The sequence below is a fragment of the Lepeophtheirus salmonis genome, chromosome 3 (assembly GCF_016086655.4).
Source record: "Lepeophtheirus salmonis chromosome 3, UVic_Lsal_1.4, whole genome shotgun sequence".
Lineage (NCBI taxonomy): Eukaryota > Metazoa > Arthropoda > Copepoda > Siphonostomatoida > Caligidae > Lepeophtheirus > Lepeophtheirus salmonis.
Genome location: NC_052133.2, coordinates 27,889,377 through 27,915,144, shown reverse-complemented (window position 1 = coordinate 27,915,144; position 25,768 = coordinate 27,889,377). Strand labels below are relative to the sequence as shown.

The following is a 25,768-nucleotide window of genomic DNA, read 5'->3' as shown; positions in this document are numbered from 1 at the left end:
TGAATGAAATTTTTGTTTTATATTTTCAGTCAAAAAAGTATAACCAAATAAATTTAGACAAAAATTGACCATGTGGTGGTCATTTTGTATACAAATGAAAGGACGGAAATAAATTAACTATTGAGTACCTGAACGAAAACTTGTCAGAAATGAACAAAAAAGTGTGAAAAGACCCAAAACTTTGCTGTAAACTATTTAACAGTTTAGTTATTTTATTTTTAAAACCATTGGAAAAAGGGTCCTTCATATTTATTTTCTATTTTGCTTAATGATTAGACGTAAATTTTTTGAAATATGAATTTAAAATAAGAAGATATAGTCAATTTTTATATTAGACTTTATTATGATTTAATAACATTACATAAAACATATCTACTGAATGAAGTAACAAAGAAAGGCAAGGCAATCATTTCTCAATCAAAAATGAAAGAGTATAAATATGAATAGCTCTTTCTCAAAATTTAATATTTTTTCCAACTTATGCTGAATATGTAGGTTTGGACTTATAAACTGGCCCAGAGTTTCCATACCCTTCCTTGGGCTCAGGGGGATATTGTGCTTCCCCTTCATATTGAACATCAGCAATGAATCCTTCAACTGCGTCAACGGTATACTTTACAATTTGAACACGGCCATCAGGAAGATTGACCCGGTAGCTCCCCTTAAGGTTTCCATAGGCATCTTGTTCTTCATTTTTATCAAAGTTGGTACCGGTGTAGTCATCTTTCACTCCATATTGGTATGCAAAAGGTTGAGGAGGAAGTTCAGGTTCTTTGTATGTTGGAGCATAGGGTTTATCCGCGATTGCCACAGAGAGTACAGCGAAAACGATGAGTAACTGATAGGACATATTATTATTAAATATAATCAGATGGATAGTCAACTATTTATTTACATACCTTATACATGATTCCGATTACCTAGGACGATGATAAACTGATACCTAATCGGAGTACGACTTGGGTTTTTATAGTTCTTGGTAAATTTCTACTAATTATTGTGCTCGACTGCTCTCATGTTCGACGTCCTTACGCCAAACAAAAAAAAAAAAATTATAAATAATTATAAGAAAGTAAGAAATATATACATATATAAGTCGGGTACGTACTTGGTAGATAATAGACATATATACCTAAGTATATGCCCCTCAATTTGCTATGAGAGTAGGAAATGTTAAGATCCATGCGTTAACCAACAGTTTTTATTATTTGGTGCAATGAACCCTCTAAATACATAAATAAACGACCCTGATATATTTAAAGAAGGTTTCACTTCTTAGACCTTCAAAATACTTACTTTAATAAAACATTTTTAATTATATTAAATATATTCATTTATCAGATAGGTACAATAATTATATCTCCTTATAAGTAGTAAAAATGGTTGGAGTTGGATTCGAGTTAAAATTCTTGAGTTCGAGATATAGATGATTTAAGTAGAGTTTTACTTTGAGTTTGCAACATAAATAAGAGAAGTTATTAACATATAACATTTATAGAATAAAATATTCCGTAGCCCTTGGTCTGCGCAGTTAAAACTGTCAGTTATAAACAGTAAGAGCCTTGGAATTAGTTATAACTTTTAGAACTATTGTAAATAATTTGTAGGTTATGGCGTCATTTCTATCCTAATATTCTATATTAGGAATAATTACATAAAAATCTATTTGTAAATTAGGCGCCTTTGTTTTAAATGATTATTTATAAATTTTTTTTGCAGGAATAATGAGATATTCTTTGATATCGAACATAAATAACAACATACTTGATTACTCGAGACTCACATAAATATTTCGAGTTTCCATGGTTCAAGTTCAAACTATGTCGAGTTTTTCAAAAGATATTTTGGACAAGTTCAAGTAATTTAAAGAAAAAAAATTGTCTTGACATATATCGTGTATTTTTCGAGTTCGAGTAATACTCAAATCCAACTCTAGTTATTATACATATAATATGGTTATTAAAAATTAAATGAAATCGGAATTTTGGTGTAATTTAGTCAAAAAATCTTCCTTTAGGTAAAAATGGAAGAAATATACACTTTGAGCCATATTGGCCAATCTTTCGAGGTTGCAAATAGTCTTTGAAATATCTTAATTTTTTTTTTCTTAAATAGCATTTTTACCTGAACAAAATCAATGGAAAAAGAGCAAATAATAATAAAAAACAATCTGAATAAAAAATCTTCCATTGACTTTTATATGATTTTCCCATAAAATAATTATTTATTATAAATAAAATATCGCTCTAACGCGTATAGCACGTAATTTCTTTGTACTTTATTAATGACTAATTAATTATTAATTTACTATTTTATTTTATTTTAATTTTATATTTCTTCATTTTTTACAAAAATTAACATTTTTAGACAGCCCAAAATTTTTAAGAAAACAAATTTAAGAACCAGTCTAATGTATACAACTATTATAGTAATGGCTGGAAGTAAAAGGAAATTTGATTTTATGTACCTGTATTTCCCTTTTTTTATCCTTTACATAATATATGCATTGGTAGGCATGTTAAAAAAAGGTATATCAAGTTCATTTATAATCACTAGGTATATAAAAAGAAGAGTATTAAGGGTCATTTTTTCAGTGGGAAAGTGCATTTAGTTTTGAGGTTTTGTATGAGTTTGTGGCTTTAAATGCTATATTTGATTATTTAAAAATGGATCTTAGGGGACATTCACAAACCACTTGGGCACGGAGGGGTTAAGGGGGAGTGCCTAAAGCATGTCTATTTTAAGGTTCAACTTAGAACTACGTAGACCTGAATAACGTCACCTCAAGATTATGTCAACAGGGGCATCTGCAAGGGGTTGCCTGAAGGAGCTGTAACCAACATTTTGAGAGGTCAAAGTAACACAAAACGTAAAAATCCATAATCGATCATAACTTTTAAAAAAATGAGATACATTACTCAATTTGATTTTAGATGGAGGTTTTGCACTCTATCGAGTGCCCATTCTACTTTATTATATATTTAAGAATCCTAAGGTTCTATGAATAAAAAAAAAAACATAGCGTAAAAATAATTCACTTCGGAATGTCTTTTGTATAGAAGACCTTAATGAAATTTTAGACAAGTGTTTGTAGTTACTTATGGTAAAACAGAAGTTTCTGAAAAAATTATTCTCAAAAAATAAATAAATAAAAATAAACCACACATTTATCTTAACATAAATACCCCCCTCTCCCAGATAAAAAGTAACCAACAACAACACTTCTTTGATAGAATAATCCAAAAAAAAAAAAAATTAAGGTCTTGTAAAGGAGAAACAAAACAGACTTAACTTTGAGCCTTATCCAAAGCAAGTTTGCTGTCAGGGAGAGGAGAGATGATTCAATGCACCGTATCTACCCCTTCATCAAAATCCAGGAGGGGTGCTTTTGTAGGAGCTTATTACTTTTTTTGTATTTAAGTTAAGAGTTTCCAATGACAAAAATTCTTACTTAAAAATATATACACTTAATTAATTATGTACTTCCTACCAAGCTGTCTACATGATTTGATTGGAAAATGGATCATAAATCTTAGAAAATTGATTTGATTGGAGACTCTGGATTAAATAATTATACTTTATTTTTATGTCGAGGAGTGTGGGTAGTGTAGTTAGGTCCATATTTATTTCATTAAGTCCAGTTTAGTCTGAGCACCGGTACATCTTCGAAAAGAAAAAAGATCGAATGTCAGTGCATATTCTTCTCAGAATTAAGCTCGTATCTCAAAATTCTAGCCTAAGTGTAGTGTTTTTGAATGTGTAGCTTACCAACAACTTCTAGGATGGCCCAATGGCTATAAAAACAACATACTTATCACAGTTTTTGGAAGCAAGAAAATCCACGTTGTACAGTCACTTTTTTCGTACTAAAACCCGTAAAATCGAAGAAAGTATTTTTCAAAATCAACTTTTTACTTTTTAAAAGTATGATTAGCACAATAAAACCATTTTATCCATCATAAATTATTATTTAAAATAATATATTCCAAACAAGATAACCTTTTTAATTGCAAGTTCTTTAATAATTTAACAACTAATTTTAAGTCTAGCTAGTTATTAAATCAAGTATTTACGGGACTACCCCCCTCCTCTTGAAAAATTATACAATTCCATTATATGAACAAACTTATCAACATCTCTAAAAATTTTTGTTTACCTCAATGTATAGTTGCTTATAATTTAACTATACGGGGAGTTAAAATAATTCGAACACCGATTTATGCGAAATCTGTGGTGCTTAAAAACTTCGTTATGCGGGGACTTCCTTTATGTAAATGTTTCAGTATTATAATAATAGTCACTAATTTAAAATTTCTTATGAATTCTAATAAATTGCCTCTGTTGATCGGGTTTTGTCTCAGCTGAATATAAGAAAATAAGGTATCTATTATTTTAATGTAACTATCGAAGTTTGTAGTTGGGACATCCTCCAACTTTCCCCAATTAGTTAATTATTTACAACACAGGCAAATACTCATTTTGTAAAAAAGAATTCAATTCAAAAAATTTATCATTGAGCGCAAAATCGAAAACTGATCTCAGTATGAAGTATTTGGGATTATAGTAATACGAGAATATTGTCGTTCAGAGTCTGTTTTAACCTTAACACAATCCCCAAATTAAAAGCAAGATTAATAGTAAAAGTGTTTTTTTAAGATAAAAATGTGTTGTTATTGTTTCTGTATCCTGGTTCTTAACTCTAAAAATTTTCATTTTTAAGCTAAAAAATGATGAAAAACGACACTCTTTTTTTCATAACTTATAACTTATTCATAATACATAGTGTTGAGGAATGTCATAGCTTAAGACATATTATAGAAAAATGTTTAATGTATAATTTAAAAAAAAGATTTATTCAAAAAATATGCATCTCCAAGGACTTTCCTTCGAATTTGTATTTTTTTAAGTGATCCCATGTTGAAATATAAAAATTATCTATTCATCGTCAATTGATCGCTTTATTGTTTCGATCCCGGTATGTCATTCCCAATGAAGGAGTCAACTCTTCTCTCTTATGAGGTCTGGTAGTTTTCCTCGGATGAATTCTTCTCCCTTCGTGCCTCTTGGAATTTGGAATCCGAACATCTTTTGAGATGGATGATCAACTTAGAAGTATCTTCCTTCGATTGCCTACATCTTCCTTTTACGAGGCATGCTGTCATGAAATTGACATTGCAATCGGAAAAAATATGATAATAATGTTGATTATTTGTAAATAAAACCCCATAAAAAATGGGATCACAACAAAATGGAACAAAAATCCTTGGAAATGTATATCAAAAGTACGGAGAAACTATAATGACGAACCCATTAGGGTAGCCAAATGATATAAAAGAGTTGTAAAGCTACCAGAAATCTGGATGAAACAATTACTAAGATCTGCATGTGGGATCTTGAATGGTCTGAAATTGATGGCTTAGTTCCAGATTTTGGCAGAATACATTTCCTTTTACGAGCCGTTCAAAGACTGTGGGAAGATATATTGTTCGGACGCTAGGGGGTACAGGAAGATGGAGAATTAAGGATTGCTTTCAATCTACAGATAGATAGTACACATGATTCTTATAAAGAGGACTCAGCTAAAAATATATAAGTGTAGGAGGGCCTTGGCATAGTAAAGTTTGGAAAACTCTGGATTAAGAAGTATTATAGGGCCCGGACTAGCTTAGTAACGGACCTAGATCCATAATTTAAAGCACCCCTTCACCCTTGCCTACAACCACTTTTCTAGATCCATAAGAAGCCCTTAGCTAATTGGAACTCAGATAAAACTGTATTGTGGTTAAATGTAAAAATTTAAAAAAATCATTAGAAAATCCTGCAATAGCACAAAAAAAAAAAAAACTCATAAAATTTAGTTATTGTCTGATTAAAGTTAATTATTTTTTTTTAATAATATACATTGTATTTTCTTTATATATTCTATATAGGAACAAAAGCACAAGAAACAAGACAGATAAGCAATATATTTCAGTCTGGGTTCTACTTAGTCGATTTCGGTTCTACCTGTTACAGAACCGGAACTGCTAGACCGATAAGGGCAAAAACTTGGTAATGGAACTTTGAAGTATTTTTAGGAAGCATCATTGACCTTCAAAAATACTATAGCTCAGAAGATTTTATTACTATATTTTTATTATATCATATTAAGTTTTCTGTGTATTTGTATCTATATTTTGAATATTTATGTATACTGTATAGTCGTGTATCAATCTATATTTAGGACTGAAAACGGAAGTTCCAACTAGTTCAGTCTCGGTCTGGTGCAGTTCAGTTCTAAAACTTATAAAGTTCGTTCCTTAATGACCTCAATCAAACTTTATTTCTTCATTCTTTAAATAGATCTAGTACTGACCATCCAAAGGACCGACGCCCATTAAAGACTGATCTCAAGGACTGATAAACCGGTTTTAGAGGTGGACTTGTCTGGACCGAATAAAAGTAATTATTTATGAGCATGTTTTTTTTTTATAAATGTTATGAATTATTTTCATTTTATGTCCAATATATGTACTTCATACTCTTTTTAGAATTTGAAACAATGATTCTTCATCTTGAATCATTTCTTGTTTTGAAGGAGGGGAAATGTTACGATAAATTTGTAACTGCAACGATATAAGTATAATTTTTTTTGGTAAGTACTTAAGTTAATATTCGGTAAATGAAATGTCCTAAAAACAAATTATCTATGTATATGAAGTGTTAGTTGGGTTGATTTGAGCGTGATAGGGCCTAGGCCAAGGATAAATGTGCGGGGTTATTTTTTTCTTTAATTTTTGAGAAATTGATTTCAATATCAAATTTTGTTTGTTAAGTTAAAATTCTCTAGTTCGGTCCAGTTCGAGTAAGGCAATGATATTCATATTTTACGTCGAGTTTCTCAAATCAGGTTCCAGATACTTTTAGGAAATAACATCAAAGGAAGGTTATAACGTGTATAACTTCAAAATATTCCATGGCCCTTGGCTTGCTCCGTTAAAACTTTCAGTCATAAAATGTAAGTGTGTACCTTATAACTCAATAATTGTTATTATCTGTAGGTTATTGAGCCATTTCTATCCTTTGTTAGGAATAATTACTTACAAAATATTTATAAACTTGTTGTCAAAAAGTATCCTTGATTTTGAATAACTATTTATAAATTTGTATTTAGCAGGAATAATTAGATATTCTTTGATATCGAAAATAATTACTAAATACTTGATTACTCGAGACTCATATGATTATTTTGAGGTTCCGTTGTTCGATTTCAAACTATATTGAGTTTTTCAAAAAATATTTTGGACGACTTTGAGTAATTTACAAAAAAAAAAATTGTCTTGACTGATATGAAGTATTTTTCGAGTTCGAGTAATACTCGAATACAACTCTAGTTATAATATTTATTAATAAATTTTTTTTCTATGTATTGATGTAATTTTTCTTTTAAAGAGTAAGATAGATATTTATAAAACACATAAATGTTATCGAGTATACTGTCTTCTACAGCATAAGCTTCTAATTTTGTTGTTGAAGTGTAACACTTCTTTACATATTTTTCTTTGTGACGAGGCAAAAATCAAAGACAACAAGAACGTTCATTGTGCTAGAAGTCTCCGCTGTGCAAGAAACGATGCTCAGTATCCTTGAATAAATTATTACTTTACTCATAATTTGATATCTTGGTAATTCACAAGGTTATTTACATTGACATACCGCTTCTTCATAGGATATTTCAATTTAATACTCTCACTATGCATTTACAAAGTTTACCTTTCCTATCTTCTTGGGATAGAGTTTAGGGTATTGATAGGGGAATATTTTAGTTCAACATATAGGAATATAAACTAAATTCATGCCCTGGTTGTTAGGACTACGAGGGTGGTCTGAAAAGTTTCCGACCTAACAAAGATACAAGATATTTTTTTCTGAATTTTTATTTTTCAAAATAGATCGTAACTCCACACACTTCTCCCAGCGATGCTCCCATCTTTGTAACCCGTCCAAATAGTACTCAGCGTTTTTCTCTGCAAAATTATTGTTCAATAAACACTTTTTTGTTTTTGGTTCACTTACTCCGAGTTGGATTGACTTAGACACGTCAAATTTTAACAAAACATGCCTTAATATGTCTGACATTGTTTTAATGTATTTAAAGGTTACACTTTCAAACGGTTACGGTTTTGTTATTGGGGGACCTTGTATTAATACAGGAACTGTAATAGTTATTAAAAACATAAATATAAAAAAATGGCAATGCATTTGATGCTTATTCATCCCTTACTGACTTTAAAAAATTAGCAAACTATTTCTAATATAATTGGCAAAAATCTATGATGAACTTAACAAATTTCTGAGTATAGTCCAAAAAAAGATTGCTGGGCAAAATCCATACATCGATGAAGTATTAATCCGTCTTGGAAACGCATCTACTTTTATTTCTAATCTAGGAACAGTTCAAGCCAGTTAAGCGTCTTTTGAAGATTCTATTAACTGTTGTATTCTTTTAATAGTGGTTTGATTTTGGCCTCCTTCTTCATGTGATCATAATCCCTTTGACTTTGTAATATGACCTATGGTCGAGGCAAAGGACAATGCAGTATTAATGATAAGTAAATGACTCCTTGATGGCCGACGTGGAGGTCGAGTGGTCAGAAATTTCGAAAGACAGTGTGCGTACTATCTGAAAGTTGGTGAATAGGCGTATCCGCCAAGTTGTTAAAAACAAGAGCAAGCACATGTAATAATATATTTGTTAATTGTACATAGGACAATATTAAACCTTTGAAAACTAATAATTATATTCGAATACAAACTATACTCTATGAGTAATTTAATTTTTTATTGATACTCTCATTTTTAGGACCACGCTGAATGTAGGTTGAACCAAGGTTAATAGAATTACATGGTTAGACCATTATGTAATTGGGCATGCTAGAATTTTCAATCTGATGTATTGTACCGACTGCTGTGCAAGACAGGCAGATTTTGACAAAATATGCAACCACTCATAGTTTATGACATCACTATTACTAGAATTTTCAATTTAATGGATCGTAATTACTGCTGGGCAAGAAAAACAGTTTTTGACAAAACACGCAACTATAAAGTCAATATTAAAAGCGTGGTGGAAGTCAGACATCAGTCGTACATGCGTTATGTTATAACCTTGTATTTCTATTAACCTTGGGTTGAACGAAATAAATTGGTTAAATAAAACCATGCTTTATTTACAATAAGTTTCAATGCTGCTTCGATTGGATTTTTTTCTTCCAATCTTTATTTCCATAGCATATTATTTAACTTCTTAGAACTTCAATAAGATTTTAAAATTACCTTTTAATTTTATTATTTTGCTAAGTCATTCGCATTATTCCATTCATACAATAATTAATTATGTGTGCAGTACAGTTTATAAATACTTAATATTCCGCAACTTCTCCTAACTAAAGTGGTGGTCTTCCTTCTATGGCCCATTTACCTTCAGAACTAACATTCAGGATAATGGTATTTACTAAAAATTATTCGTCAAATAATTTATTCTATGAAAGACCCACAAAATCTCGTACACTCATGGGGTGAAGGAGGAATTAAAAAACTTTCAAAAGACAGCTGTCCAAAAAATAAAATCTTCTAAGACAATACGGATGGTTTGGATGGATCTTTTTCACAGAACATGTAGATATATGGATCTGAGTCCACTCATAGTTCCATTGAATTCATATCTGTTTATGACAATGCCATATCAATAATGTTCAGGGATTTCATCACTTTAGAAAAGGTTCTTGTGCCTTTCTCGGTGGATGTCATCTCATTTAATAGAATAAATATCATTTATTTTTCAAAGTCAAAAAATTTGTCAAGCTGCTCAAATCAAGGATTTTAACACTCCTGTGTCAGATATGATACGTATGACATAATAGGTCCAAGGACTATAGTTGTTTTATTACTCATTTATTCGGTCGAGTTCAGTCCTAAGACTGGTCCTTATGCCTATCAATCCTTGGGACTGATCCTTAACTGTTGGTCCTTGGAACTTTTCCTAAAAATATATATGATTTATTAAGCCAAATAAGATATATTAAATATGTATTAAGAGCATTGTACATATCTTGCAAAAACTATTCATGTTTTCATTATAATGTAATATAATACGAACATATTATATCTTTAACGAGTTATATAATTTGTTTTATTATATAATGGTAGGATTAAAAAAAAAAGGAAATCATGAACTTGTCTTAAGAAATCCAGCTGTAAAAGAGGAGTTAAATGATGAAGAGGATGGTAAAATATTTAGAAAATTAATAACCAGTCACTTCTTTAGGTCAAATATGCAAGAAAATGAGCATGATGAGGATGTAATTGAATCATAGGAAACTTTAGAAGATTCTGGACTTCTTGAAGCTCTTGAAGCCGAAAAAGTAATTACAGCAGATACAAAAGAACCATCTCAAGTTTCCAAGGATTGTTCAGATCATGGTCTGGATTATATTGCAGGATTTTTAGCAAAAAATTGAAAGACTAGGGATCTAGGGAAAAGGACATGTGACTTGGGATTTTTTGAAAAAGCTTCTAGCCTTTGGATTAAATTGGTTTCTAAGGGAGGCCTTACGATCCCCTCATGTGAGTTATTGAAATTCCAGACAAGCTCTTTCCTTTCCTCAGTTTCCATACGAATATCTCTGGAGTATTTGGGTTCATCTGAACTGGGAGAAGCAATGGAGTGAGGGGACTGCACTACTTTTTAATTTCTTCCTGGCCTTTAAGTAAAGAAGCTCAGCCTGGAGATTCTGCTCAAAATCATTGGATGTAAAATGTATATCACAAGTCTTGGCTTTCTAATTATTAAGTCGGTCTTTTCTTCTGCAGACTGAGATCCAAAGACCCTGGAGCATCAAATTTTTCTGAGAAAATGCAAAATACTGGGCATCCCATGGATTGGGACAGCAGGCCATGGCAAACCACGCATTGAACCTCGAGATGATGCTATTTTTGCTAAACATATCCAAATTAGCCTACTTAACTTCTATGAAATTATCTGAACTACCACAACAGTGACGTCATTACGTCAGCTGAGTCAGCCAACGTTAACCAGAATGCCTTAGAATATATTTGTTGCCTCACCTTTATATATAGTCACCTTGGACTGTACTACGCCGCGGTCCTCGGTCCTAAATAAGGACCAAACAACACAACTAAGTTCACGATTTTACTTTTACCCCACCACCTGCATTATATCTATCTCCTTGAGTTGATCACCTATGTATTGTATTGATTTGAAGCTCACAACGCCAATTTGCTTTTGCAAAATAAATAATTTGAGATACAGTTCTAGAAAAAAATTATCTCAAACGTATTTAGCTATGAATTAAAAATCCAAAGCAGTTGTTCCAGTCCGTCATAACAAATATATTATTTTCTTATTTCCAAATTATAAAATATTTTTCCAAATAAAAACATAAATAGTGAACAAATTTTAATAATATTCAAAAACAATATTTTTATATACGTTCATAGACAAATATTCTACCAATCTTCTGCCTTCCCTTTTAACAATCAATCGCATCTAACTAATTTTTCTGTTTTCTCGATCCCAAGTCTATTTCTTAATTTACTATGTACATTTCCAAATGTACATAGTAAATTATTTCAATACGAATTGAACTGTCTGGCATAGTTCTTATTTTTATCATTAGTTCATTAAATTCTGAAGACATTATATTTGTTTTTGTTTTTTCGTACTTATTTTTCATCATCTTCAACTATTTAAATGGAGATTATGTGTCAATAACACTAGGTATGCTCATGAATCTTGGGTAAAAAAGATGACATTCTATACAAAAAACCTTAAATGAGGGTACACAATCCTTGTTCACTTCTTTTAGCCAATCCAAAGCCTGCTCTTCAGGGCTTCAGCTTCTTTTAGTTCCATCCATAATACTACAGACTCTCCCAAACACTTTTTAACACTTAGGATATAATGGAAATTTAGTGACTAAATTGCATTACTTTCATCTGTAATGATCCATCCTTCTTTATAAGTCATGATTCATTTCTTTTTTAGGCCCATAGCAAACTAAGTTTATCAACAAATGACCAGAAATAGCTTGCCGTGAGGGTGGTTCATAAAACAGTCTTAACATTTGAATAAGCTTTTAAATATGCTGATTGTCTGGAATACTGAATATAATATTACAGGCATGAAACCCTTTAGCAAATGAAGATCTAAGTGTTTCTTTTCTTTATTTGTAGTTTAATAGATGTATTTGGCAACTGATTGAACTATGATATAGTTTTGATTGGCTGATGTTTGCTCTGAAGATTGCATTAAGGTATTGGGTTCTGATATACTTGGCTTTTCTTTGGAAGGGAAATTTGTTTGACTATTCTCTGCATTACCCAAGCTCTGTGTTTTTATTGCATACCATACTTTGTGCATTTCTTCAGATGTTCTCGTAATTATCCAACTTTGGGACTAACATTTTTACTACAATATCTATATTTTTGCTTCTTACTTCCTTTACCATCAGTTACTTCTTTAAATTTCTCCATTTCATGAATCTGAATCTTCCTTTTGATGACATTCTTCAATAAATAAATTGATGCTCACTTTCAGTTCTTCTAAAACCAATAATAAATCATAAAAGAATGGTTTTAGTATGAGTATTGAGTAAACATGGGTAAAAATCGCTTTTACCCCTAAGTTAGGTTAAACATGTATACATATATTGGGTTTTTGTGAACACCACTGCAATCCACCAAGATTATTTCAAAAATGTAAATAAGTTTCCTTCACTCAGTAATGATATATTTTTTAGTAACCTTTGCACATTATGGTAATTTTCTGGTTTTAAAACATCTAAAAATCATTAAAACCCATGAAAACTTCAAAATACGTAATCCTTTGTGCGAAGGAAAGATCCGACACTGTTGCAACATGCCCTTTTCTACGCCCATCAAAAAAGCTACGGCTAAAAAGTTTATTATTGCAATTGTAGAGTATAATGCAAAGTATTGATGAAAAAAATCTATAACTTTGATGGACTTCTCTTATAAATAGTGGATAAAAACTGATTTTGAGGTGTACTTGTAATTTTTTGGAGGAACATTATTTTATAATCAGTCAGTTTTAGTTATTTTTGTTTTGAATGATATCATTTGAATTAATCCTTCTTTCACTAATGTCTTTATTAATGTTCTCAAAATGGAAGCCTTACTCAATAAGGAAAAGTTTGAGACATTGTAAAGCTTAGTATAAAGGGGTCAGTTTCAACTAGTTCAATTTTCCTCGTAATTTTTATTCTTTATACATTTAGGATTAACAGCAAGTTGTATTAGTAGACTTGTCAATCCTAAACATTTTTTAGGATGTAAGATTATTTGTATTTGGTGGCCTAAACAGTTTTTTCACTTTTCAAAATGGTTAACATTATTCTTTAAATAATTCTTGTTGATTAAATTGTCAGACTTACCATGTCCTTTTTCGTTTTTGTTTTTTCATATTAATATACTGGTAGTGCTTATAATTTAAGAATCTATTTGATAGCCAAAGTAGCACAATAAAGAGGGATGTGGGAGAGAATTTATACGATCTATGAATATATTAATGATCTGTATAAAAGGAATCTGTGTAAAGAATAAGACTAAGTTGAGCGATTAGAATAGAAAAAACGGCTGATGCGTTTTTCTTCTTTTTTGTTCATTATTTAATAAGTCATAACTCATAGGGTTTTAACATCTCCCTCTAAAAGAATAATTATCGCCTATCTTTAAAAATGCAAAATAAAATCAATATATTAGCTTGGGGAAAAAGTTTATTTCAATGCTTCATAAGAAGTGTAACAATCATCCGATTTAAGGCAAGTATGTTCAATAAGATGTTGCCAACAAGAATAAAACTTCATAATGCCCTTCTCGTAGAAGCCCTTGTCCCTAGTGCCAAAAACTCGGACAACTAATTTTCCCAGGCTTCTATTGAGGCCAAATTTGTACCCCAAGGGCGTTGGCTATAGGCAAGAACAGGTGATAATCACTTAGTGCCAGGTCCGAACTAGAGGTTGGATGCATAAAAACTTCCATCCGATCCCCTGGAGCTTCTGGTGCGTCATCCAAGAGGTGTGCGGCCTGTCGTTGCCTTAATGAAACCAGACTTCTCTTATTCGAGTTTCTTTTTTATCCAGCCTTCTGCAAAAGGTTCAAAGCGATTTTATGATCAATGTTCAGCTCCTAGGCAATGTTACTACCTTGATATTTTCCATGATTTTATCGACATTTTTGACGACAGGCCTGTCAATGCGATGTACATTATTCACTTCTACTTCTCCAGAACTAAATCGCTCGAACCACTGTTGTGCAAGACGAACCAGAAGAGTATCGGCCCCCTACATATGGTAAATTTTCTTGATTGCTTTTGAGGCATTTTTCCCTTTCAATGTAAAAATGTAAAATATAGCGAATTTCTTATTTAGAAACCTCCATACTCGACGCACGATAATTCACTATTGAACCGGTCAAGCGCAATACTGTAAAAAAAAAAAGGTTTGTTGTATACACTAACACCTTCACAACATCTATATCGTATGATCCGATGTGACCAATAATGAATAAGATATACTTAGTTATAAAGGTTTATAATATGAAATTAATTTTTCATCAACCTATTATTCCAATTTAAATATCCTTACAATATTATGCTATTTTAAATCTACAAGGCTCTCTCTATAGCCGTAATTCCTTTTATCCACCTCCCGCATCATACCGAGTTATTGAATTTTAAACTTCAACCAGACATAATTTATCAATTAACAATAGAATTTCAACAAAATTAATATACACATAGATTTCTTTCTTACCTCTCTTCATCATTAATGTAGCCGCCCTTAGCGACAATGATAGCTTCCAGTGGGCGTCGGTGGAAGGCCTGGTACCGACTGAGGATGTAGTCCTCTGTCATATTGTCCCAGTGCTTCCTGACAGTTGCTTTGAGGGCCTCGTTGTTTGGATGACGGACAGTGCAGGCCTTACCCTCGATATGCACCCAAAAAGTTGTAGTCGAGGGACTTGGCATCAGGGCTGTAGGGGGACTAATAGTGTCAAAAAGAGTTCAAAAGAAATCCAAACACTTATTTAAAAGAGTATTGCAACGGATGAGATGGGTTTCTTTCATTGTTGATGTCAAAATTGCCCCCCCCTCACAAAGCTCTTTTCACTCACTTTTATGTTAGCTCTCTGAATAGTCTGGTGTGAAATCCCGAGATCTCTTGCATGAACCCTTATGGACTTGAGGGAATTGTCCTGGGCTGTTTTCTTTCACTCCTCCGGGTCCAGTTTGACAGAGCCCTTCTTTCTTTCCAACGTTTCGAACTTGATGAAGGGACATTTGGTGGTCCTGGCGTCGCCCAACTGTTTGGAGTACGCAAATGGAAATTCATCAATCGCGTTCATGGGTAATTTTCTCGACTTGAACGTAAGCTACAGAGCTCAAATTTGTTTTGTTTCGTAAATAATTATATATACTTTAATATATCAAAATATGAATTAATTTCAATCAATCAATTTAAATTAATTATTAGTAAGTTTTTATAATTCAATGGACCACCCGGTATAACAAGCAACTGATATTAACAAGAGTCTTAATTCACTCACCGTGTGTCTAACTCCCGCCTTCTCCTCGTACTTTTATACAAATATCTACTTATTAAAAGATCAGTAAATTTATATCTTAATTTGCTCACATAAATTAAAACTAATTTTCTAGAAAAATTTTCATCTAAACTATTATTCAGTCTTCTTTCTTTTTTTTTTAATTCATAACTCAAACTCGATTTTTTAACTGTTGCTACTGACTCTGCTTCTTTATTTTCGATTTAACACGTAGTTACCATTAACTTTTTCTTTAAAAAAAGGAAAAAAATGCCCCAAAATCCGTTGGTTGTCAGATAATTCTTCTAATTAGGGAATTATTATTCAATAATTGAGAAGTGTTCAGAGTTTAACAAGAACTCACTGTAATGCAATCCATCAACGTTCAGAACAGTGATTAAGGGGGAAAAGAAGCAACAATATCGGCGGCTGAAAACTAAATACGCTGTATATGTTTGTGTTAGTGAGGTAACACCGTGTTAAATGACAAAAAATGCACATTGCATAAGAAAATATAAAATATTATTCCAAAAAGTATTTAAAAAATATGTATTTTTTATTCTAGCTGTTCCAAAAAATTTAGTATAATATACGATCATAAATTTATATATAATATGTTGATATTTTTCTCTCAATACTAATAAGGATTTTTTCTTTACGACTGGAATTAATTTTATTCTTTGACTTATACATATGTTTTACTTCTTCTACATAGAAGGCCTTTGAAGTTAAGAAAAAAAAAAAGAGAGATTAATGGATTATACTTTTACCTTCATTGTTTGAAAAAATACAATGTGATTCTTCATTTTTTTAAATTAAATCCTTATATTTTATTTTCTATTCAATATATTAATACTATTGAAATGAATTGCAACATATTTTAAAGAAGAAGAAAAAAATATTTAAGGATTATGTATTGAATTTGAAAAAAAAAATAATGAAAATTATGGAATTAGTTTTCACTTACTACATCACCACCTACTCAAATAGATATAAAATTGGGATTTCTTAAAATTATGATGGGATATGATAGTACAAGGAACTTGGAAATAAATTGTAAGGCATTTTCAGCATGAAAAAAAATGAACATGGTAACATTAAATATTTGGAGAATGTTTTAGAGGAGAGTACATAGTTTAGCTGTTATGAAGTTCTATTGGGCCAACTACAAGCAGCTATGGGAGGATAGAAATTAATGCCAATCCCATTCCGTATGTAGCAATGGTATCCATTGTCGATCCTCAATTCTGCTTTGAGTTCAACTGGGACTTACTATTATAGCTCCCTAAGAAATCCTAAGGGGTTTTCTCTGTCATTCATGAGCACATACAACCATGGTTACTCATTTTACTTAGACGTTCCCTCCTCAATAATAATAATAAAAAGTTTCAGAAAAAACCACTGTTCAGGTTGCCACCAACAACAAAACTTACATTTTGAAAAATTCATTGGATTTACGACCCTAAAAAAGCATTCTTTTTTTTAGAACAACTACAGGGTATTTTTTTTACTATTCCATATATGTGGAATAGTAATTATTAGGGATGGGACGATTCCAAAAAAAAATCCCGATGCCGACTTTTTAATATTTTAAATAACTATGTCAAAAAATACAATTTTGCTCTAAATTTCAAAGAATTATAATTGATAAAATTAATCTTCTTCCTTTTTTGAATGTAAATATGTAATATTTATATTAGAGAAAGGAAGCCGATTTGTATGCTACTAGTAATCCCCAAGCAAACTTTCTAAAGGAAAATTCTGCAAAGGTTAGCTTTCCTAGATCCCTTTATAAAAAAAAAAAAAAAAAAATATTCCCCTAAAACCACTAAATTTACACCGACTGCATGTTTTTAGAACACTTTTGTTCACGTTTAGCTTGTGTTTAATTTGTTTCTTCTCAGTTTTTGACCATTTTTATCTTATATTATTTTATTAGAATACTTATAAAACTATGAGACTTAAGTAACAAATTCACATGGTCATTTTTTATATTTTTAATATTTTTTTGTTCATAACTTAGAAAATTAATAAGTAATAAATTATAATAAATATGAATTGGAATCGTAAATTTAACATTCCAGAATAAACACCAGAAACTCCGATTTCCGATGCCTATTAATCGTTCCATCATAAGTAGCTAAATGAAAAATAATGTGAACGGAAATTTAGCCGAAACATTTTTCATTTTTGAAGCTGGTAATTTTGCCTCGATGAAATTTTTCCGTATGACATATTTACCGTTTATTTATGTTCTTATATTATCAGTTTCAACTTTACAAATGCATCTCCATCAGATTAATTATGTAGCTAGGAGAAGAAGAAGAAAAGAGAAAATAGCGATGAAATAATTAATAAATAGTAATAAAAAAGGAATATTCGAATACCACCTTGAGGAGCATAAGCTCCAATGACGCAACCTTTTGTTGCATCATTGTTAACTGAATTTTATATGCTTGCCCTAGGAATTGAAATAAGTATACAACAGTGCTCGCGTCCGGACTTTCGTCTTTTTGAATGTGCCCGAGACGGACGCTTGAGACTCAAATTTGACACAGAAAATATGGACTCGACTTCAGTTCTGTTATACAGAATATTATTCAATAAACATACCAAAATGAAATATTCATGAAAATGCTACTAAATGGTTTCAAAATAAATCGCTCAACCCAACTCCTACCGTTACGGACTAAATTGAACGACTCATGATGCAATTTAAATATATGGGGCACTAAAAATGTGGTTATTTCTAAATTTTTACTTTCAAGCAAATTTCCTGTACTAACCGCCAAATTTTTATATATATATCCCCCCTTTCTTTTTTGAATTTGTCTTAACAGAATTCGTCTAGTCCAGCTATTTTATTGATTTGTAGCCATAATTTGTCTCCAAAAATGAGCTCAAATAAGCTATATTATCCATATAAATAATTAAGCATAGGTATCGACGGAATCAGCAGTATTGAGCTCATTCCGATACTTCAAAAACAAAAAAGGCCGATTCTTGGCAATTTCGATATATTGGTTCATCCATAAATAAAAGTGGTATGAGGTCCTTGCATGACAAATCAATGGTTGAGAACAGCTCAAAGAAGTGTGGTAAATGACAAACAGAGCTCCATGGAAAGTTAAGATCCGATACTATTTTTATTGAGGAATTATGAAGATTCTTCAGTGTACTTTCTAACTCCTAATTGATAGTTGTTACTTCTAAGTAGATACTAATTATTATACATTATTTACTCAACGTCAACATCTTTCAAAACATTTCCTTCTTACTATTTATAGAAATATACTACATGTTTTTGTTTTGTCTTTTTAAATTTGGACACTAATCACTTGTGCAATGTTATGAATGGAAGTTTATACGTTAATTTCAGACACAATACCGTCTGTGCATTGGTTACAAGACCCCCTCGACATTCACCTCCAATGCTATTTATCCTCTAAGTAAATGATGGGATGTTTAATTAGTTATTCTTAAGGCTGTGCCCTTATCGGTATAGAGGTTTAAGCGGTTCCAGTTCTTGAAACACTAGAACTTGAACCGACAAAGTCGAACCGAGATCACGATATATTACTTATCGGCCTCGGTTCTTGGGCTTTTGTTTCTATATAGAATATATAAAGAAATACAAAATATAAATTAACATTAATCAGATAATAACTCAATTTTATGAGTTTTTTTCTGTAATTGCAGCGCTTTTCAATGTATTTTTTTACTTCGCTAGGATGATACAGCTATATCTGAGTTGTTAATAGCTAATGGATTTTGATGGATCTGGAAAGTGTGTTTTTAGGTACCAGACGGTGTAAATAAAAGATGGAAGGGGTGCGATAGATTATGGATCCAGGTGTGTTACTAAGCTTGCCGGGGCCCTATAATAGGATGATTATAATATTTATTAATCTAGGTTTTCCGAAACTTTACTATGCCAAGGCCCCCCTACACTAATACATTTTTTGCTGAGGCCTCCTTTATACAAAATATGTGTACTTTATATGTTTGGACTGAAAGCAATCATCGATTCTAAATATTCCTGCACCTCCCCCCCCCTCCTAGCTTCCCATCACGGTCCCACTTTGAAAACCATTATCTTAAGCAACATTAGTGTTCGGGACCCCAGCTGAAACTTGAGGCAGTATGGACTCTGTGTATAAGGTAGCTGCAGCCCTGATTGTATCTAAAATCATTTCGTGGGTCCGAATTTTCTAGCGACGTCCCTTGTTTCAAGTGCCTGCTACGAAACTGAGCCAGTATAAAAAAGAACTTACACTGAAGACTGGAAGCAAACAAAACTGACAAGACATCAAGGTTCTGATATTGTGAAAATGATAAAATGTCCTATTTCATAAAATTTAGTTTTGAGTGTTTTGCTATAAACAAAATTGGATTGGAATAGGTATCATTTATCAGAAACCCACTTTGCTTAATTTTGTAATTAATTATTGAATATTCAAAATGTTTAACCTTGTGTCGTCATTCTTCAGTACGAATTACTGACTACGTTTAATAGTGAATCATTTTAGATAGTGGGAAAAATAGATAAAATAAAATATTGTTTGAAATTCAAGTATTTATCATAGTCATTTATTAATATATTTACGCTGTTTGAATGCTTTAACTAATGTATTTTTGTAATTAATTAACAGCTGAAAAAATCATTTTCATATTGGAAGGGGGGGGGGGAGTAGACCTTTTATTTCTGGCCTTGTGGTTCTTAGATCTCAATTATTATTTAAATAATTGATTTACTCTAACTAAAAAGAACAATTTATGTGGGGAAAGGTGTTCCTACACTGTTAGTAACTTTTAATTTTGTCTAAAACCAAAAGAACTGGGAATCATTCTATTCAAGACTTCTAACACAGCCAGGACTTGTGATTAAAAGAAACGTTCAAATAATAGTTATTACTTGAGAACCCAATATATATTAAATAATCTATTTATTCTAGTTATCTAATCATAAAACTATTTATTTTAATAAAATGAAACAAATTGTTTATTTACAGACTTAATGCGTAAAAATTCAACATTCTTATTTATAGAGTTATTTTGAGTAGTGATGAGCGTATAACTTCTATTACAAACATAAGTATTTTTTAAACCTCGGAGACCCTTAGTAAAATAATATATTTTAAGTGAATTGGAAATTGAAAACACAACAGGATCGACGAAGCGAAAAAGAAAAACTGAATACATTTTAAATAAATATACATTGGAAATAATATTTCAGAGGGATGTCTCGGAATTAGACCATATAAATAAAAATTAATTTTTATAAAATATGAATTATAAGTTGAAGAATTAGAAATTGTTTCTATGATAATTTATTATGCATTAATTTCATAAACTATTTCGCGTAATTAAATGAAATAGGTTTCGTAATGTATAATGTTAAATATTTCTTTTTATCATTACTAATAATAAAGTAATTAAAAAAAAAAACCATTTAAGTACAAGGATATATTTTGTTCCACTGATATAAATATTAGGTTATAATAAAATTTTATTATTTAATATTTTAAAAATTACGAGATGGACACTAAATTTTTTGAATTGAGTCTGAAGACTTTTTTAACAATTTGATATACTCTTCCGATTCTAGCAGCTTATGTTCAAGACATACTGCCTCATCTTCGAAGTCGAGCTATTTATGTTCTGGAAATTCATTCTTGTGGGTATGTTCTGGATATTCCATATCTTCTTACGAAATCACCAGAATTGGTGGTTCATTTTCTGAATATGCTACCTCATCAACTTCAGATTTTTGCGATGAAGTAAGCACTTTGAATAATTCAGCTCAAATAAATCCAACATTAATATGTTGAAGTTGAGTACAACACAGGCATCACTTGTTTATAAATGATTGAAAATATACAATTGAAATTTAAATGACCAAGATTTAATTCCATTGCACAAGAGATATGGAAGAGTGATATAAATTGTAGGCAGGTACTGTTTAGTATATGTTGTCTAGTTGACGTTGCCTATATAATGTATTATGTAGAATACAGAAAGTATTCTATAGATTTCATAATTATTAATTAATCAATAAAAATAGTATTGGATCTTGACTTTCCATAGAGCTCTGTTTGTCACTTCCTTCACAGCTTTGAGCTGTTCTCAATTATTGGACTGTCATGCAAGGACCTCATACCACTTTTATTCATTTTCTACAGGCTAAAACGATCTAAAAATAATAGAAACAAAAACAGAAAAATAAATTCTAATGCAAACACACATCCTTGATATTTATGGACCTACACATGTTACAAACGAATCCCAACTTCTCGAGAAAGGGAAGATTCCTCTGAGGTAACATCCTTGTTGAGAAGAAAATGTAATGATTCTCCATTCTTCAATTAGAATAGAATGACCCAAGTTTTATATTATTTGAATTCGTGATTTCAAGTTGTTATTACTTATATGATATTTCAATATAACCTTATATATACCGGGTAGGTGGAAATTCCGTGGATCTCACTTTATAGACTCATCGCTTGATTTTGAGTAAGACGGAAATTTTTACAGAAGTTTTTTGAATTTATCTTAAATCTTTCTGCGTTGATGTTTTTTCTCTAGCTTGATGTAAGCAAAAATTACAAGCCTTTATCGAAACGATTGAAAATGGAGGCTTTTCACACAAAAATGGCAGAGCGGATCAAGGCAGGAGATAAGCTGTTGGATATCGCTAATATGTTTAGTGTGAACGTTAAGACTGTGTATAAGGTTAAGGAAAAGGATCACGAGTTTCAGATATAAAAGAGAAATGGGAGGAGGCCAAGAACACCAGCTAAGATTGAGGCTGCCCTAGCTCTGAATGAAGCCAACCCATCAACGTCAACCAGGAGGCTATTGAGAGAGCTGGATGTTCCTGCAAATATCATACGGGAGTTGCTGAAGGACGACTTGGAGGACTCTAGCCATGAGTTAGTTTCCTAAAAAAACATTTCCAGAGTTTCTTCTAACTCTGTATATATGAATAAAAAATGGGTTAGGGTACTTCAGAGACTTTTGGCGGCACCACTGTTTATAACTACAGCTTAGTATATCTGCTCCATCTTGCAGATACTTATTTGATGTGTCCATGCCCTATCTGTAAGCTGATGTACTATACTCTAGTATTTGTGAAAAGGATACCCTCTAGAGGACGCTCTAAAATTGGAGTCTTTTTCAAAGACCGATAATAGGGAATGGACGTGGGTTGGGACCGATTTTAAGTCCCATGTTAAACTCCAATACAATCTTATTCATGAACCCGACTCTCTCCAAAGCTGTGGGTGGTGTTCTTTACTAAACTCGTCACCAGGCCAGGGGCAAGGAAGATAAGAACGTTGGGAAGAAGGAATGGGGGTGGATTGAGATTTAACAAAAGGGGTAATATATTCTATATAAAGATATAATAGACACGAGGACAGGCAACATCCTCGTGGAGATTAACACACTGAAATTGCATATGTGAAATAAGATAAGGTACACATAATCAAATAAATAAAAGAGTCGATTTATATTAAGGGGTCAAGTGGTATGAGTGCGTGGACACTACACTGTGAAGAAATTCTGTACTGGTACGGTACCAAATAATGGTACAGACGGACGGATACCTAACCGTCAGAAAAAAAAATGGGACGGACTTCATCCAAATCTAGTCTGTACCTTTGTTAGATAAGAAAACCTTGTAGCTCATTTTTTTTTGTTGATCATTATATTTCCTTTGATAATGACTGAACCTTGGGGGAGTACATTGAAGAGTACTTACAAACAAAGAGGAAAAAATATCTTCACATCAGAAAGAAGTACTATCGATGCGACTAGTACACGCTAGTTTTTGTAGTATAACATTAAAAAAAAGTATGTCTAAAAAAATGGAGTTAAAAATGAGGTTACAATACGTAATAATTGTCAAGCGCACCATTTTTGAACTTGTTCTTATTAATCATCATTCTTCAACGAATATTGATTTAAAAAGTACTTCATAAATAAAAAATGTATTAATAGAGCATTATCTAGATTTTAAATGATCATAACTCATGAGCATCCTTAGCAAAAACAAAAGATAAAATAAGTCAAATATTAACTGAGGTATTCAATATATTAACAGATCTCAATAGCAACGTAGAAAAATTTAATCAAGGGCTTCAATATGTTAATGAACTTTCACACTTTTCAATCTGTGTTGGTGCAGGCGGGCACTTATTTCCAATCTTTTTCCTATTATTTGTCTAATCAAATTTGACTTAATTAGTTACAGTTGTTGTGCAAATGGGCCCTTTTTTATACTCCAATTCCCATCGGGAAATATAGTTAGGAATCATGGATATATAGAAAACGGTGTAGACATGCCTTTTTATACGTCCAGCCAGAGCTCTATCGGCCAGCTTTGACTCTGAAATCTTGTTATTTGAGATCTTTTAGAATATTTATTACTAGAATATCTTTGATTTATTATAAATAATTTGGTACAGTACGGAACCAAAAAAAAAAAAAATTGGTACGCTGCCTGGCTTTGCCTTTATATAAATCTAGTTAGAATCTCTCGGTAAAAATATAGATATCGGTATTAAGCCTATACATATAATCTAACAAACTCAAGCATGCATTAAAACATTTTTCCCGAATTTCAAAAAATGACTCTTATAATTATAATTTTCTGAAGGTTACTTCTACTCTTCATTATCTTTGTTCTTTGTATATTATATACGAGTACATAAACATATACTTCTGGATTTCAAGGATAGTTAAATTAAGAGATATACATTTGCGAAGGAGATAAATACATTTCTTCATAGTAAGGAAACATACAATTTTTATTATAAAGGGTGTGTCAATTCTATTAGGAAGAAATAACCTTCGTTAGTTTTTCTTCTATACCATAGATAAATATTAAATATATAAAAGAGGCCTAAAGAAATGTATTTATTAATCTTTTGACATAGAATATAATATGTAAACTGTATGTGGAGTGAGTACAAACTGTAGAATGTTGAATATACATACATACAATATAATCAAATATCAAAAGGATGAGATCTAAGTTATAACCAAAACAAGGTAATTAAAATGATTTTTTCATTCTTATAATCGTAGTATATATAGCATTAACATATGGACATTTTCACTTTCCATTATTAATGTATTTAAAAATTCCTTGCACCATATAGTGTGCAATCCTTCTAGTTCGATTGTTCAGGATTGGAGTATGATGATTGCTGCGTCTTCCTTAACTTGTAGGTATTACCATAGCCCTCAGCTGGCTCTGGAGGGAACTGTGCCTCTCCTTTATATTTAACATCAGCAACAAACCCACCATAGGAGTCTGCATGATAAGTAACCGTTTGTGTTCGACCGTCAGGAAGATTCACAACATAGGACCCTATAATATATAAGATATTTGTACCATTTACATAGTATGTCAAATAATTTGAATATACAAACCCAAAACAGTTCCCTTATCATCTTGAGTCTCTACTGCCTTATAGTTTGTACCAGTATATTGATCGGATACTCCATATTGGAAGGAGTAAGGTTGAGGAGGAAGGTCATCATCTAAATCTCCTCCCTTTAGTGAAGTTTCTTCATAAATAGATCCAAGTTTGTCAGGTGAATGAGAAGGTCGATCTGCCCTTGGTGCAGCAAATGTTAATCCAACGAGGCAAATGGCAATTAAATATTTCTATTAATTATATGAAATACTGTTGAATAAATTTATTTATACCAACAAAATTGTTACCTTCATGTTTTGGTACATCCAACTTTTTATACTATTCTGAATGGTTAAAGTATTCACAAATTTATATACTCATAGGAATACCATGAGCGCTTCGTCAAGTCCGCCTTTGCGTCTACCTGTACGATATGCATTTTATGCTTCTAATACATTCATATAATATTTGATTATCGTTTATATAGTCTCTACTTTTATATTCTTCTATAGTGTAGGTAGGGACAGTTGTCATAATTACTACAGAGGCCGAACGATATGGGTTCTTTGAGGTCGTTGCCTATTACACTATGCAACAAAATGAAGGTCTGAAACCCCCATTTATTATTATTATTTAAGCCATAAAACACGAATATGACCCTTACAAACTTTCAAATAATATAGTTTTGGCCTTTAAAGCCTTTTTTACAAAAATCAAGT

The 25,768-nt window shown here is 31.5% G+C and overlaps 2 protein-coding genes across 2 annotated transcripts; both read right to left on the bottom strand.

Moving 5' to 3' along the window:
• Positions 1-319: 319 nt before the first annotated feature.
• LOC121114831 (cuticle protein 8) lies at positions 320-1,006 on the bottom strand. Its single transcript, XM_040708911.2, has 2 exons — positions 900-1,006; positions 320-838 (listed from the first exon to the last, which is right to left on the bottom strand). Exons 1-2 carry the CDS (start codon positions 906-908, stop codon positions 479-481), a joined length of 369 nt encoding a protein of 122 aa, XP_040564845.1. The 5' UTR covers positions 909-1,006; the 3' UTR covers positions 320-478.
• Positions 1,007-24,519: 23,513 nt separating this feature from the next.
• LOC121114830 (uncharacterized) lies at positions 24,520-25,461 on the bottom strand. Its single transcript, XM_040708910.2, has 3 exons — positions 25,358-25,461; positions 25,063-25,300; positions 24,520-25,000 (listed from the first exon to the last, which is right to left on the bottom strand). Exons 1-3 carry the CDS (start codon positions 25,373-25,375, stop codon positions 24,801-24,803), a joined length of 456 nt encoding a protein of 151 aa, XP_040564844.1. The 5' UTR covers positions 25,376-25,461; the 3' UTR covers positions 24,520-24,800.
• Positions 25,462-25,768: the final 307 nt, after the last annotated feature.